Below are 17,739 nucleotides of genomic sequence, written 5' to 3'. Positions count from 1 at the left end.
TACCAATAGATAAACTAAGTTATTCTTTAACTACATTCTATGTAAGTACAAAAATAAATACCTTAAATGTCGGATTAAAACCTCCTTCTTCGATAATGTCTGCCCCAAATGACGTCATTTGGAAACAACTATTGTATTTTCGAGTATTTGCAAGAAAGTGGCGTGATTCTTGTGTTTCGCCGCAAAGCAATGAATACAATGGCTCATGTGGCGGAGTCAACACTGGCAATTTCACTTTACCATTAACGCAGCATAATCCAGGCGTTTCTCCGGAAAACTTTAATGCACTCGCAAACAACGTCCATTTGCCCAATGCAAACGCTAGGATGCAAGCTGTAATCATTGCTGCAATCGTATCGAAACGCAGCTCGATTCAAATCAGCTAAATATCTTGTTCTGCGTCGCAAATTATCTATTTATTGACTTCTGTTGTTCGCTCGACGATTCTGCATTGCCAACCGAGCTGTTTCACGGGCTGCTTCACTTTGCTCTCGTGTTTGAGAAGCACGAAGTCGAGCCATACTATTGCGGCGCTGTTCACGTACAATTTCTTGTTCTTCTTCAGTCCTTTCATTTGCAGTATTTTGTATTCTTCTTGCATTACGGCTTTGTCGAGAAAGATTCGATCGTCTTGGTCGCGGCATTATTAAACTTCAATTCAATCCACTTGTTAATTATTTATTTAATAGAAATAGTTTTAATATTGATTTCTTACAAATATCAAATTGTCATCCATACGTCATTACATAGCTGTCATTTTACGTCAATTACATAGCTGTCATTTGCGTTTTGTTATTCCAAGTCTGATTCTTTTTTGTTATACCACGTTTTATAGTGACTGACGTTTCATGTCAAGTCACAGAGGAACGCTGTCGAACGGGATAAAAAGTATCCTATGTCCGTCTCCTGGCTCTAAGCTACCTCCCTACCAATTTTCAGCCAAATCTGTTCTGCCGTTCTTGAGTTATAAGTGGTGTAACTAACACGACTTTCTTTTATATATATAGATTAATAAGTTCTATATCAAATTCATTCCTTACCAACAAATTTGTTAATTAAAATAAATGGGTAAAATACTTTCAAAATTAACTGCCCAAATGAACCAAATCTCCAACTCTAAATTTAAAACTTTCTTTCTTTCTTTCTTTTTACGAATTTAATTGATAATAAGTGTTGGGGGTTCAAAGTGAAGCTCTTTTTCCTTCCACGAATGTAATTGACTAAATGATACCTTTATTTGCTCTGAAGTGTTTTCATCTGAAACGCTTCTTAGTTCGAAAAACTTTTTAAGTTTAAATTCGATGAGTATTATAAAACTTTCAAACATGTGTTGTTGCAGAAACATTTTAAGAGAAACTGGAAGTTGCAAAATTTTAATTTAATTTATTTTGTTTAATTTCTTTATCAAAGTATTTCACAGGAAAAAACATACATCCCCGGCTAAATAATTTTTCAAATTTTTGATTTTCCGTGGCGATTGCGCACCTTCAACGTTCAAAAGGCAAGTTTGCAGGGACTTTAGCGGCTAAACCTATAATACTATACACAAAATTTTAAACCAAATGTACGTGCCTGCAACCATTATCATTCTAGAAAATTTTCTTTTAGCCCGCAAGAGAGCGTGCGAAGACAACTACTATATGTAGCCGCATACATTTTATAAAATGTCGAAAAGCAATTATTACTGCGTCAACGCGAGGGACACATCATGCTTTCATTTCATGATTTTGGACGATTTTTGTGCGCATAAACACCGTTTCATGATTTCGCAGCAATTTAATTTTTTAAATATGGTTTGGGTCTACGCTTGGACTAATAGAAAAGCTCATTACATTTTGCTAGTCAAAGCGCCATACTATCCGCATGTAAGTGAATTTACTTTTGACGCAGATTTCTACATAAGAAGTGATGTTCTGTGGCGCCCCAAGCGATGGGAGGTCTTAATAGTTATGCTAACATCCGCTGAAGGCGGTGGATAAATGTCTGATTCGAGCAATTTCAGAAATTTGTAACTCTATTGTTATGATAATCCATAAACTTTAAACTTAAGAATACAATGTAAGAATTTAATGTTATAAAATGTGTAAATAGAATGTAGAAATAAAGTCAAATAACGATGGATTTTCAGATGCGAATTTTTGAGTTAGGATTATCGAAAGGATAAGGGTTGAAACGGATTTTAGCACATTGGGCAATCTAACTATAAGGTATATTTTTGGCTGACTTTTTAATACTTTTAAAAATATATATATACAGTTGGGATCCGGTTTTCACATACAGATTAGGTGCTCTGTTTGACGCAAAATAAATTTTTTTCATTTTGAAAACGAAAAATATTTCTTTGCGTTAAGTAGGCATCGGTTCATTAACAATTATTTGCCACACTCACAGTAGCCATTGGTAGTATATTTTGCTTATAATTAAAGATTTCACATTTTACTCGTAAATACATACAAAAACACCTCTTAACGAGGTAAGGATTTTTTGGATTTTCTTGTGAACTAGCGGGTTTTTCCAAAAGTCGTAGAACAAACGTTTTCCATCTCGAGCTACTTTATACACCCATAGGGTTCCCAAAACCCTAAAACTAATACAGGATGCATAAGAAGAAGAAATCCAGATTTTCAATTCTGCGGCTATATATAGTACTTGTCTTCGCACGCTCTCTTGCGCGCCTCGCCACTTCGTTTACTGCCGCCTACAGGGATTCCTATGCAAAAAAGTTTAAATTTTGTCAAAATCTAGTATCAAAAGGGAGCATTTTCGATCCTATAAAGTATTTTTATTCTTGATCAGGATTACCAGGCGAGTAGATCTAGCTATAAAGGTCTGTGCGTTCGTCCATATAAATGCTGAAATATTATTCAAGTCAAAATAATTGGATTTGGCTTGAAGATTCTTCATGTTCTTACGCTGCGAGGCACATTCATTATAATGCTTCTAAAGCGTTTGGCCAAAAACTTGTTGATCCTTGAAAATAAGTTCTTACCTATGACTTTCACTTTTTTTCGGTTCAGCTGTCCCTCTCCTGGCTGTTAGCTAAATCTAGAGCCTTTATAAAATGTATTTACATTTTTCGATCGATGCTGTATCCTAACCATCTATTTTTTCTTAAATTAAAAAACATTAGTGTACCTTTTTTTTACATATGGTTCGGAATATATAATTCAGATTGTTGAGGAGGTATGAAAACATAAATGTAGTGTTTTATAACATTATTAGGAGTGAATCAGCCCAATCAACAGGTCAAGTAAACTTTCGCATTGACTGCTGTCGACTTGAGTGGTTTCAACTGCACCCCGGTGCGAACCCGCTGCTATCGGCGATACTCGAAACTTTTGTCAAGAAGTCGAGCTACAACTTTGCAGTGCATGTAGGTCCCATGTCGGACAATAAACTGAACAACTAAAACCGTACGTAGGCGGAGCATATGCACTGGGCCCAGTGCACCACTTAGGAACACAAACAGAGCCGCTCCCTAAGTGAGATATAATAGTGAAGGCAACTAGGGGCACCCTGGAAGGCGACGTGTGTGTCGTTCTATGAATGGGAAACGCTGCCGTGATTTGATTTGATGGCATTTGTAATTGCAATTAGAGTCGTGGGGTCTAGGGCTTCGGAAGGTTTCTTATCGGGGCGAGTTGTTGACACGATGACAAGTTATGCGCCTTGCATCGATGATATCGCCACGAAGAACCTTATCTCCGATCTGCCGATCGCCCGTAGTGCCAATTTCCGAGTGCCAGTCAGTTTTCGATTGCCGTTGGGCCCATAGCCATGAGCGGAGACTACGAAAGCGGTGACTACTTTATGCGCAGTCGGTGGGTCCGGCCCTAATCGCGATGTGATGTCACCGATAACAAGTACTTCCGACTGCTTCCAGGAAGCTTCGGGACAAGCCGCCGCTGTGGGATTCCTTCCAGGACCCGCCGTCGAAGAAGACGAGCGGCTCCGATGCAGACTGGAAAAAGCTGCAGTTCTTCCTCAAACTCTTCAAACTCTTCGTCTACCTCCTGGTATTTGTCGTGGTTCTTGCCACGAGCGTGTTTGCCAAGCTGCTTTATCTCTACATGGCTGGAAACACAGGTGGCAGCGGGCCACGGGCCCAAGTGTGCAGCAAATACCGTGAGTAAAGGTCAATACCTCGTTAGATTAGCGATATAAAGTGCCCCCTGCGCTCCCTAGTTCTCCGGCACGGACAGGTGGAGGCGTTGCCCAGCCAGCTGGATCAAATCGCGTGGGTCTGGGCCCTGATCTTCGCCTTCGCCTTTCCCGAGCTGCTAACCTTCCTGCGCGCCCTTCGAATTTGCATGTTTAAGCGCGAGCAGCGACCCAGCGGACTGGAAGTGGGCCTGGTGGGTATTCTTTTAGCCTAGGATACCTACAGTACACACTTATGTATAGGGTGGCACGATTTGTGGGTGTGCGTTGCACTACTGCATGGCTTCAGAATTTCTTTAAAGAGTTACCAACAATTGCAAGCTGACAACAATCATTATGGTGAAAAATAGTGCATAACAATGTTTTAAAAAATACAAAAACATAATGTTCAAAGATTTAAATATTTAATTTACCTTTACCCTTAATCAAATAGTTATTTTATATTATGGATGGAAATAAGCAATACCGACGTTTACTTAAAATGATTGTTAAATGTTTCGATTTAATATTTTTTTTAATTGTAAAACTTAGTATTTGTATTATTTTTTAAGGAATGGCGTTTAATTTAAAAATCTAACCTTAAAGTCAAAAGTTAAGAGAAATAAATAAAACTCTTCGTTGCACAAAACAAATATACGGTCAGTTTAGAAGTCACATGTTTGATAGCTCTTGAAAGTTTAAAGACTTTTACTATAGAAATCGATTAAAAATATAAACCTAAGGGAATTTAAAACCCCAAGTGCCTGAAACCATTTAACTCGTGCAAGAGATTCAGCTTGTATCCCACGAATCTGCCACCCTAGCCCAGGCGGAGATTGATTGATAAGCTCCCGCTAATCAGGTCACGCTCTTTGAACTCCTGCACGTCGTTGGCCTGGCCTCTCTCACTTTCACCGTGCTGCCGGCCCTGGATGTGACGCGTGGAGCGATTCTGGGCTGCTGTGTCTGCTTTGTGCCCGCCCTGCTCAGTGAGTAACTCCAGACATACAGACACCCCACCACAAGAGCCCCCAGATGTTATCGGCGTCTAGGCTCCGACTGACAACAATTAAATTGATTGCCCCGTCTGCTCCACGTTTCAGATTTGCTGACGGGCACGCGGGCCCGCTGGCGGTCGGACACCCTGGTCCTCGGGCTCTCCATCCTGGCCCTGGTTGCGCAGGGCAGCGTCTTCCTGATCTGGCCCTCTCTGAGCGACAGCCTGGAGGTCCAGCTCCTGGCCATCCCGTTGCTCCTCGTCTCGTTCCGCTGGTGGGAGAACTTCGCCAACACCCACGAGGCCATCGGTGAGTGGTTGCTTATTGAGTACCAAACGCACTTAGATTCTAGGAAGGTCAGCATTTCAACAGGTTTCGTGCATTTCCCAGAAATCGTTTATAATTTCAAAGCACTTGGAGATACCAGTAACTAAAACAGTACCAACAAGTCTGAAAACCATTACAAGTACCTATATATTTGCTCATTTATTATTCGTACCAAGCTCACTTTAAATTGGGGAAAGCATTGTTATAACTTGCTAAAGGGTATACCATATAAGTCGGAATGTGTATATACTCTTGATAGTGATCACTAGCCACCTCTGTCAGTCTATCCATCCGTATGAACCCTGATATTCCGGAAACAATAAAAGCTTGATTAATAATAATGCACCTATGTAATATACATAGAAGAACCCAGGTTGTAGTCCTTTTTAAGAATCATAAGGGAGGCTCATTGTAAAGGTATTCTACAACATATTTCCGAATTGTTGAAATTTATTGTTTAGCGACTTTAATGCCGTACTTAAGAAATTTAATGAACTACCCAACTACAGATTGCCTCCCGCTTCTTTTTTTCAGCATACATCATTCGAACCATCCGCTGCACCCGATCCCGCTACCACACGTACCTATACCTGGCGCCCCTGAAGGTAGTGGTTTTTGGGGGGGTGGGCATCCTCCTTCACGGCCAGGAATTCGTGCAGTATTTTAGCAGGTTCCTGGAAGCCTGGCGGCCCCACCTTATCACGCTAGTGGTGAGTGAAGTTACCGTCACATTGATGAACACAGAAAAATGGGAACCTGAGTTTTGCTTTTACTTAATTGAATTGCTTATGATTAAAAAGTCAGTCAGTTAGAAAGTAATATATTTTTCGAAGCAAGCCAATAAAAACGTATGTAAGGTTATTTATTATTTTTTTGTTTATCAATGCGCTTGGCACGATTTATATATTTTAAATAAATCATTATTTTGGGCATACATTTATATTAATTATTTTGCTTTGTATTTTTGATATCTTGACTCATTTTAGTTAGGGATTTTCTTAACTTTTTATTAAATATATTGAATATTTTGGAAGTTTTAAATTTAATTTAAATTAATTTTGTATTTTAAAAAATTTTTGAATATTCTTTATCATTTTTATTAAAATTCTTGAACTGCTGTGCCTAATAATTTTCCGTGCACTTACAGCAGTCCGGTGGTGACCCCGATGTGTTGCTTTCAGCACAGGCGAACTTATCAATCAGGGCCCCACCGCTCCGGACCCAATTCACCATGCAGTCTAGTCCGAATGCGGTGGTCTACGCGCTGGTCGCCCAGGTGGGTGCTGCGTACCTGTGCCACATTTTCGGTAAGTTCGCCTGCAAAATCAAGATCCAGGTGTTCAGCTTCGCGCTGCCCCTCAGCCTGGCAGGACCCGCCGCCGTCTGCTTGGCCACCTTCCTTGCCCAGCTGCGGGCCTCGGACCCTTGCTCACTGCACGGCCTGCTGCCGGACTACCTATCGCTCCAGGCGCTGGGCGGCAGTATGGAGGAACTGGTCGCGAAAGGCCTCGGCCTGGCCCTGTGGCTGTGGCCTCTGTGGTGGCTGGCACAGGTGTGGACCACGAGCCACGTCTGGCAGCCGCACAACGACAAGAACGCCCCCACCGAGAAGCTATTCGTGTGCCCCTGGTACTGCGGCCTGCTGGTGGACCAGTGCTCGATGATGAACCGGCGGATCGTCGACTGGAGCGAGGAGTACCTGGCCATCAAGGTGAGCGGGGATGGGCAATAGGCATTGCTCCGGAATAGAGTGCGCCAAATCAGATTTGAGTTAAGTTCAAGTTAATGAATTATTGTAATCAGGCGCCTGCCAGGCATCAATCATCGCGCCAAGTTCGCAGCACCCAGCTCCGAGGAGTCCCGGTGCCAATCCACCCGTCCACATTCATCTATTTCGAGGACTTTTTGACTATTCCGGTGGAGAGTGCCGGGACTGCCGGCACTACTGATGTGCGCTTCAAATGTCAGGCAATGTAATTAAGTTAAATGACGGGGAAACTGCAAAGTTCAGGAAATGTTTGCGTTTCTCCAGCGTGGGGAATGGGCATGGGTGGGATGCGAGGCTTTTCGGTGGGTGTAAACTTAATTAAAAGTGCTTCAGCTCCACTCGCATGTTTTCGGGGCCTACCCGACATAAAGACATTAAAGTAATTAAAATCAGGGCATAAGAGTTGATTTTGCGTGCATAAATTAGAAGCCCAGCGAATTATGTGCATTCGTAATGCCGTGGCGGCATCAGGTACACCTAACGAGTTAATCGGACCCGCTTTAAGACCTTTTCGTTCAGTGAAATGTTACTGCAATTTCCAAATGTCTCTTTAAAGATCATGATAGGGCTAAGATGTAAGAAAGCACCCCGAAAGGAATCACGCAACAAAGTCACAATTGTTTACTTCTGCAAAATTAATGTTGTCGGATTCACCATGAATTCCCGTGCTGTGCTGTTCCGGCAGTACCGCATCGGATTTCAGAAATAACCACTTGATATGCACTGCAATTCATTCGGAGCTTAAACAAAACCCCGTATCTATTTTACTCGGCAGAGCGACCTCACCATGCCGCGGGAGCCTGTGGTGGCCCTGGCAGCCGACATCAACGCCAGCCGCGACATCCTGGAGGAGGACAAGGTGCCGCAGCTGATTGTGTGCGCCACCATGTGGCACGAGACCGAGGACGAGATGATGGAGTTCCTGAAGTCAATTGTCCGCTTGGATGAGGATCAATGCGCGCGCCGCATGGCGAAGACGCACCTCAATGGCGGCAAGGCGGACGACGAGTACTATGAATTGGAAAGTATGTAAATGGGCCAAAATATGCGGGAGCAGATGGAGATGCGGATGCAGAAGCTGCTGCTGTCGTCTGCAGTCCACAGCGGCTGCATTTGCATTGCACATTTAAAATGTGTCAAAGTGGAAATTTATGCGAGCTCGGGATGCTGTTTGCAGCTCTATTTATAGCGCTTGGCGACTTCATTTCCGCGCTTGCCAAAATGGCATTAAGCCAAGAATCGGCAACTGCCTGCGAAAACCTTACGATCTCTCTTTTTCTGGCCGTACACATAGAATAAATAATGTGTCCATTTTTGCCGAGTCTTCAACAGCTTGTAGATTAGTTTCGGTATCTCGACTATCAGATCTCCATTGCCTCCGTTTGCCTCATAGTCTTCATTGTCCCAATGGTTTACTCACTATTTCCTCTTACATATATTTCCACAGCGAACATCTTTTTCGACGATGCATTCGTTTCGGACCCACGACAGTGCCAAAACAAGCGCAACCCACCCATTAACGAGTATGTGAAGACCCTCACTCGAACCATCGATAAAGCAGCCTTCGAGGTCTACGGCGTGAGCATTCGCATTAAGCCCCCTCTGAAAATCGAGACTCCCTATGGGGGGCGTTTGGTGTGGATCCTGCCGGGACGCACCAAGATGGTGGCTCACCTCAAGAACAAGGACAAGATCCGGCACAAGAAGCGGTGGTCCCAGGTTATGTACATGTACTATCTGCTGGGCTACCGGATCATGGAAACGGAGCAGCTGTCGCCACGTCGGAAGGCGGTCATAGCGGAGAACACCTTCATTTTGGCCCTGGACGGGGACATCGACTTTCAGCCGCGGGCCGTGCAGCTGCTGATTGACCGCATGAAGGCCGTGGACGAGCTGGGAGCCGCCTGCGGGCGGATTCACCCGGTGGGCAGGGGTCCGATGGTGTGGTACCAGCGATTCGAGTACGCCATTGGCCACTGGCTGCAAAAGGCCACCGAGCACGTCATCGGCTGCGTGCTCTGCAGTCCAGGGTGCTTCAGCCTGTTCCGAGCCAGCGCCCTGATGGAGAACAGCGTGATGAAGCGGTACACGATGATCAGCTCGGAGGCTATGAAGATGGTGCAGTACGACCAGGGCGAGGATCGCTGGCTCTGCACGCTGCTCCTGAAGGCGGGTTCCAGGGTGGAGTACTGCGCTGCCTCGGATGCGTACACACACGCGCCGGAGAGCTTCAACGAGTTCTACAACCAGCGCCGCCGATGGGTGCCCTCCACCATAGCCAATATCTTCGATATTCTGGCTGACGCGGATACGGTGGTGAAGAAGAACAATTCGATATCCACGATGTACGTGTGGTACCAGGGCATGCTGATGATTGGAACAGTGCTGGGACCGGGCACCATATTCCTCATGATGGTAGGCGCCCTGGTGGCCGTGTTTTCCATCGACATCTGGACCGCTTTCCTTTGGAACTTCTTCCCCATCATCTTGTTCATTCTTTCGTGTGTCTACCTCAAGCAGAAGTTCCAGCTGCTGATAGCCTTTGTTATTAGCTCCCTTTACTGCCTGGTTATGATGGCCGTCCTCATCGGCATCATTGTGCAGATGCTGGAGGACGGACCCTTGGCTCCAGCATCGCTGTTCTTCCTGCTCGTTGCAGTACAGATCACGATTGCAGGTGAGTCCTGGTTATGTAAATAAAGATCCTGAGCTCTGACCTTATTTTCCCGCTGTCCAGGATTTATGCACCCTCAGGAGTTCTGGGCCTTGCTGTGCGGAGTTATATACTACATCACCATACCGTCGATGTACATGCTGCTCATGATATTTTCGGTTTTCAATATGAACGATGTTTCATGGGGCACTCGAGAGGCGCCAGTGCTCAAGGACGACGACAAGGACGCACCCAATGATGTGGAAAACTACCTGCCAGGTTGGCTGAACGACCCACTGTTGATAAACTCAGAGCTGGGGGAGATATCGCTGATGGAGCAGCGATTCTGGAAGGATGTGATCAAGCAGTATCTGAAACCGCTAGAACTGAGTCGAGAGCAGAAACAAGCGATGGCCGATGGACTCAAAGAGCTAAGGAACATGATCGCCTTTGCCTTCGTGATGGTGAACGCGATTTTCGTACTTATTGTGTTTCTTCTGCAGCTGAAGAAGGAGTTTCTGCACCTGAAGTGGCCCATCGATCCCACGGACTTTGTCTCTTTCGACAGGGACAACCTGATGGTTGGCATCTACAGGCAGTACAAGGAACTGGACCCAATTGGCCTGTGCTTTGTAATCTTCTTTGGCTTGATCCTTATCATCCAGTTCTTGGCAATGTTCTTTCACCGGTTCGCTACTCTGTGTCAGCTGCTGGCCACCACCCAGGTGGACTGGTTTCGATCCGGAGGTCAGTTCACGGACGAGGACGCCGCTACCGAGCTGAAGGGTAGTGCTGTGAATATAGCACGGAAACTTCAGCGCCCAAAGAGGCTCTTTGACGACGACGAGGAGGGGGATCCCCACTACGATGAGGTGATGGATGCCGCCGAGGGGGAGCACAGGGAGAGCATAATGCGCCGCCAGACGATCTTCCGGCTACATGAGACCCGGAACAAGCAGCACAGTGACTACAGCAACTTGGTATTCAACTTTGAGCGTCGCTTCTTTGGCGACGACGAACTGAACCTGAAGAACCTTGCCCTCAACCGGAAGTCCGTGAAGCTGCTGCAGGAGCGTCGCTCGGTGGCCAAGGTCAACGCAGCTGCCACGCCCGGAGGCACGCCCACTCCCAAGGCTGGAAAGCGACCACCCCTTGTAACGATGCCCAAGGTCAGCTTCTCGGCTTCAAATCGCAACAGCATGGCGATCTACGACAATGGCGGCTACGAGCACACCGAGTTCTAGAGGATCCCCCAAGTATTACCCACAGAATCTTATAAATTACTTCTATCCATGTTTGAGAGGGTGTGTTTAATGTATCTGTCTCTGTCATAATATTTTCACGATTGCTTAAGCTTACTTCTACCAATCAACACTGTAATTAGTATATTTTAGAGTCGTATAAGTATGCCATTATGTAATCGAATCCCCGAGGGCCTCGGTGGCATATAAAATATACATTTTTGAATATTTAACTTACGGGTTTTTTATGTGCCCAATTCTCTGATGTACAAAGATTCTGACTTGAGGAATCACAGTCTTTACTACGTTTACTTTTGAACTTAAGTTGCATGTTGCATCTTGATCTTTTTTGGACTAATCAAGACAGTAATTAAAACATTCTAGCGTTTAGAATTTTCAAAATACCCCTGTAAGCATGCACATTTTTATGCATGGTTCATCCTCCTGCAGTTGATGCAGCTCGTGAAACCATTCAAAGTTAGTTTCATTGCACTTGCATTGTTAAAGGTTGCTGTTCCGGGCAGCTCATCTTAAGCAGGCTGCTCTGACCCTATGGAGTGTAAATATAATCGACTCGAGTCCAACGTCTTGCAGCCCGCTTTTATAAACAGATGGATCGAAAATTTGAAAAACTACTAAGTTTGGATGTTGCATGCAGATTTTAAAAATTCCTGCACAGCGCAAGTTTGTTTGATTGAGTATCGCGCACTGTGCTTCTGCCAAGATCAAATTTAATTATTCCTTAAGTCTCGCCAAACGGCGCTCATCAAAATTCGCTCGAGATGTCTGGTATTATTTCTGGTGTTACCTTAGCTTATCTAGGTACCGCGCTGAAAAAACTTTCCCGACGAAAAGTGTTTACCTTCTGTCGCTCATATCTATGGCTAGCTCGTGCTTTTCGTCGATGTAAGTACTAAGCTGTAAGTTCAAATGACACGGTAACCAACACTTGATTATAGTTCAAATCGAACAATCGAATAAAGTTTTTATCGGTATGGAAGTTGTTAAAATGTTGTTTATGGCCAAAGAAGACATTTCATTGAATATATTATACCTTTGATACCTTTTTAGAATCAAATTGACCCAGCTTGATCGTAGTTGTTGAGTTACTTTTACCCATACTTATTAATATGACAGTCAAACATTTTTATACCCTTGTAGAGGGTCAGTCACAAGTTTGCGACGCAGTGAGGGAGACATTTCCGACGTAAGTAAAGTTTATATATTCTTGATCAGCGTCACTAGACGAGTCGATCTAGCCATGTCCGTCTGTCCGTTTCTCTCAGTTCTAAAGTCTGAAACTTTTCCATAAGTCTTCTTTCTATTGTATAGTACAGGTAGTATGTAACCAGCCGGATCGGACAACTATAGCTCCGATAGGAACTATCAGGAAAAAATTAAAAAAATATTATATCTTTGGTGTCTTTAAACATATAATATCCCACACTTGGAAATAACATTTTTAATTAGTTCTGAATTTCGTATTTAATTTTATCAAAATCGTACGACTATGTAATATAGCTGAAATAGAAACAATCGGAAAATTGGTGGGAAAATAATATGAAACAAAATATAGCTTTGGTGCTTTTTGACATGTAACCTTCTAAGCTTGGAAACAACATTTTTTAATTAGTTCTGAGTTTCGAATTAAATTTTATTAAAATCGGATGACTATATCATATAGCTGTCATAGGAACGATCGGAAAATTGTTGGGAAAATTATATGAAACAAATTATAGCCTTGGGGCTTCTTGACATATTATCTTATAATATTGGGAATATAATTTGTTATACTTTTAAGAATTTCGAATTCAAATAAATGAAAAAAGAATGAAATAATTTTTTTTTTAATATCACTGAAGTCAGCAAAAATCCTTAGAAATTTCACATGATGTTACTAAAGTTCATTATTTCTTATAACTGCAAGGGTATACAAACTTCGGCTAAATAAAGGCTGCACTTGCCGTACTTTTGTACGATTGTTCATTTACGGGCGTGACTAACAGCTAGACCTCTATCAAAATGTATACAAAAATAAACATTTGGCGTTTTGAAATCACGGGCGATTTTCTAAAGGTAGAGGTGATTTTTTTCCTGAAAGCATAGATACGTTCCTTCTACGATTTGGTCCTTTTTTGAGCTCAAAAACGTCAACACGCACTAATTATTCAAGTGTCTAATGAACTTTGGAAACTGGGTTGCAAGCCTTGATGCGACTACCAAGCCAAACTTGCAAATCGCCAAAATTTCGTCTTTTTACATACAGGGTCTAAAATTGTAGTCATTTGGGAATTCGTGACATTTTTACAACGAACCGATCTTTTATTGTCCTGTTAAAAAAGGCTACTCGATGTGGGTAAAGAGAATAAATCGAAATTGAAAACCTCCACATCTTCAAAAACATAGATGTAAGAATACATCGACGATGTTTTTCCAGCTCTATTAATGCATGACCAAAGAGCTTGCAAACGGCTCGGAACTAAGAAATTGATCTCATCCTAAAAATAAATATTGTTATATATTTAGAAAAAAATTGATCTAGACAAAAAACAGTACGCGAGAAAAGGGTAAGTATTATTAAAAAGGACAAAAGATTCTAATTTGTGCATATTGGCGCTAAACGGAAATATCATCCTTATTCACTTTGCTAATAGCAATGAAATAATTATTTGGCGGTCAAAAAATTCTACATCTATTTTTAAATTATACCAGAACCCTAAAATAAAGTTCAATGCTCAAGCATTGTTAAATGTTCAAAACAAGCAAATGTGGCCATTTCTGTTGAATAATAATTGAGTTTAAAGTTTAGCCCGAAAGCCGCTTTTGAGAAATCAGAAAAAACTAATAAAATCTAATTTACCAATCATTTTTAAACAATGGTATTAAAACAAATAATGTTAGTAAAGCGTAAAAAGTATTTTAAAATACTTTCTAAACGACAAGTAGCACAAGTCTGTAGCTTAAGTAATATAAAAATGTATATACCTGTTACTTGTAGAGATAAAGGGTATACTAGATTCGTCGAAAAGTATGTATCAGATATAAGGAGTCGATCTAGCCATGTCCGTCTGTCCGTTTTTATGATAGAATCAAACTTTTAACTTAAATGTATTTGTTTTATTAATACCTATATCATTGCCACGCCCACTCTAACGCTTAAATCTGTCTGCCTCCCACATAACACATACTGAAATAGCCGGCTGGTGACGCGTTGTTATATCGCTTTTCTGCTTATATATCTCCATTTCCCATTTGCTTCCTTAAGCTGAGTATCGGGGCAGTCGACCATAGCGTTCTTCCATGTTTTTTTTTTTTAATCATGGTCAACTCCATCGGGCCAACATGATCGACATGGTATGTTACAAGCGGCTTGTTACTTTTGTTTATTAATGTAAGAAAACAATGAAGCAAACTATCACTCAACGTAAAACATGACACCCCACTCAGCGCATCGACATCTCACATCGGGGAACCTGACCTGTGAGCTATTTCGCAGTCGAAATCTTGTAAGTACAAGGCCCATCTAGACACTCTTCTTTATGTAAAAGCGCTACAGTCCGTGATAATCTTAAAGCACCAAGGCTCCAATGGCTGCAAGAACTTCAACCTCATCGGAATGATACTTTTCTTCACACGGCTTGGTTTTACGGCTCATGAAAGAAAAGTAGGTGCCACAAGTTATCACGGGATTCTCGTTGAAGGAAAACGCCTCCAAATACTTGGTTGCATCGGTATGGATTTCTGTTTCCGGAGAATGATTGTAAAGCTTCAATACGGATCCACTGATTACCGCCTCTTTTACCCTTTGAATTGTCGCGCGGAATCGGAAAGTAAGCTACTGCTCGATTTTCTTATCCCTGGCTTGATGGTAGCGTTTTCTACGACATAGCCTAAGAAGTTTACCTTGCGTTTCAACACCACTTACTCCAATTTATGCGTCAGCCATTTCCTTGTGTCACTTCTAAGACTTGTTAATTTCTTCATCAATACCCTTAATTACAATGATAACATTGTCCATGTATACGACCGCATCCTCATTCTTATTCAGATCACGCAAGGCTGCCATGATGAGCCACAGTTCAGCACAAGTCCCCTGAATTCTGAAATTATGCAAAACACAGCTCGAAGAAAAGGACTTACGCGATGGTTTTGACGACTTTATTATCCTGAACGACATTGGTAGCTCTCTCTGTTTTGTCCTGTGCATCTGCCTTACACTGCGTTGTTCGGTGTCCTGGTTGATCGCATGTAAAACATTTCTCCCTCACAGGACAGTCCTTCTACATGTGGGACGCATTTGCGTACATGAAATATTTCCTAACTGACACAGCCACCGCTTCTATATTCGTGTCATCCACAGCATTGCTTCTCTCTAAGCCAACGCAGACTTCAAACTTCAAACATATTTGCTCCTCCACTAAGCGGCTATTTTGCATACACAAACAACTGTTAAGAGTTCCACTCAACTGTAGCTGCACAATCTTCCAACGCTTCCTTGGTTTATATCTAGAAAACTTGACCCAGAAAAGTGCGAAACAGTGCCCTCGGCATCATTCAATGTGAACCATGATGTACATTGGCTTTCGTTTCCCTGATCTTGATGCCAACCTGCTGTGTTTGGCCGATTTATAATGGTTTCTGTGGATGGATCACCATCTTCACCATTATCCTTCCTTTCCGACTCCTCTTCGTTATTTAGACCATATTAGGACAACAACCTGCCTTGCAGTTCTGTTTTCAATCCAGTCGTACCCAATTGCAACTCTTCAACTCGCAATGCCAAGATCTCTCTTCTCTCCATTTTAAACAGTTTAAAAAATGTCTTAAAAATAATATCAAAAGTACATTTTTAAAAGATTAACCACCCTGTCTTTGAAATGCTTGATTCTAGTGTTGGCCCAATACCTTCAAACAACTGGAAATAAACGTTCCGGTAACACTCGGCAATAGTTCACACACTCGGCTTTTGTCCCTCGTCGAATTTCTTGTCCACGTTTGCTCCACTTTTGTAGCGTCACACAGACAATGAAGACTTCCAAACTCAACTGGACCCTTCTGGACCCAGAAAGATCTGTGCTGGTGCACAGTATTGCTCCAATGTCTCCACTGTTTCATGCCCGTACTGCTACTTGCCCTTGATCACCAGCCACAATCCGCAACCTCTTAATCCTACCAGCACTTCGTCCACTGGTTTTCCATGATCTTGCCTTTACAAAAGCCAACACCACATCTGACTCCGACCCCTTTGTCACACTCCAGCCAAATTGCTTATGAACATTTTTTCCAACTCCGTTAGCGGTATTTCACCAGCTCTTCGCTTACGCCGCACTCGACGTGTTTCTGCAAAATGGTAGGCTACGAGTATATCCCGGTTACAGAAAAGATACCGCTGACTTTAAAAAGTATAGTATAGTAACTTTATTCCATTTTTCTGAGCGAGTGAGTATATCGGTATCGAGTATTATTTAAAAACATCGAGTACAGAAAGGGAAAGATGTAAGTTCAGAAGGTGGGACCACTCCTCCGGTCCTTATGTCCATATAAAATATTTTTGACTTCTTTTTTGTTATTTAGTTGTGCAACTCTATCGGGAACTATAATATTCCATCTTGGGGCAGTTTTAATTACACTTTATCTAGTAAAATATTTTCAAATATTGTAGAATACTTTTGACCCTCGTGCCGATATCCAATAAGTCAGTTTCAAGGCGTTTAATCCGGAAAGAAGGCGATCTAAGATAACAGCGGCTATGACCACTCCGAGTTCAAAAAGGTTAAAGGGGATCTAATAAAAACTACTTGCATTTTCAAACTTAAACTTAAGTTTTGTATCTTAAGCTTATTTATATATATTTGCGTCCAGGGTTTTCAAAACACCGCCGTGCATCTGCGTATCCTTATGCGATTATAGAATCGAATCCCCAAGGGCCTTGGTGGCATAAAAAATATAATTAATTGCATTTAACTCAAGTGGCAGAGGCAGCCAAGTCTACTTCCCTTCTAACTGAAGACATCTCATTAGCATAATTACCAGATGCAGGCGGAGGGCGGTGGGCGGTGGTGCGTGTGGGTGTGGGGGCTACTTCATTCATCAATGTCGGGGCAACGCTTAGAGTTAAGTGCTCGTGGTGGCGATGCGCTTTTTGCTCGGAAAGTTCTCGCTCCTCTTCGTTACAAAATGCAAATCAAAGTGTGATTAGCTTGGATTTGATGAAGTTTCTGCAGCAATGCACAAGTTTCCTTCGCAGTGTGTGTGCGCGGGGGCCTGGCAAGGTGTCGGCGTAAGTGTTTTGTAAGTGAATTTTTCACTGCCTGGGCAAAAAGGGAGCGGAGGGACAGGCGTCAGGGTAGCGGCGAGTGGGAGTCTTTGCGCCAAGGACTGGCAGGACTTACTTTGGCAATGCGCATACATTAGGGAAAGGACGGGCAGGAGCAGCAGCCAGGACGAACTTGTGGCCGCAGGATGTGGATTGTCTTTGGATTGCAAAGTGCTAAGGCAGAAGATTAAAAGCAACGAAAGCACGGTATGTAAGAACACGACTAAGTAATGAATTCGGGTGGTCAAATGGGGGGAGGTATCGATTCGATGGTGCTGGAGTTCCGAAGTCGTGCC

General features: G+C 42.8%; 1 protein-coding gene across 1 annotated transcript; it reads left to right on the top strand.

Moving 5' to 3' along the window:
* Positions 1–3,769: 3,769 nt before the first annotated feature.
* Positions 3,770–11,360, top strand: LOC108030902 (chitin synthase chs-2). Its single transcript, XM_017104080.3, has 10 exons — positions 3,770–3,821; positions 3,884–4,125; positions 4,186–4,355; positions 5,003–5,129; positions 5,244–5,447; positions 6,000–6,175; positions 6,613–7,176; positions 8,009–8,258; positions 8,681–9,910; positions 9,971–11,360. The coding sequence occupies exons 1-10, from the start codon at positions 3,778–3,780 to the stop codon at positions 11,128–11,130; spliced, it is 4,167 nt and encodes a 1,388-aa protein (XP_016959569.1). The 5' UTR covers positions 3,770–3,777; the 3' UTR covers positions 11,131–11,360.
* Positions 11,361–17,739: the final 6,379 nt, after the last annotated feature.

The sequence above is a fragment of the Drosophila biarmipes genome, chromosome 3L (genome assembly GCF_025231255.1).
Source record: "Drosophila biarmipes strain raj3 chromosome 3L, RU_DBia_V1.1, whole genome shotgun sequence".
NCBI lineage: Eukaryota > Metazoa > Arthropoda > Insecta > Diptera > Drosophilidae > Drosophila > Drosophila biarmipes.
This window is presented reverse-complemented; position numbering and strand designations above follow the sequence as displayed.

What these genes read in the sequence shown, in the direction of transcription:
- LOC108030902 (XM_017104080.3), top strand. Translation starts at nt 3,778, where the DNA reads ATGAGCGGAGACTACGAAAGCGGTGACTACTTTATGCGCAGTCG. An exon ending in GACTACTTTATGCGCAGTCG is followed by an intron (nt 3,822 to 3,883) that starts GTGGGTCCGGCC and finishes GACTGCTTCCAG; the next exon opens with GAAGCTTCGGGACAAGCCGC. An exon ending in CGAGTACTATGAATTGGAAA is followed by an intron (nt 8,259 to 8,680) that starts GTATGTAAATGG and finishes ATATTTCCACAG; the next exon opens with CGAACATCTTTTTCGACGAT.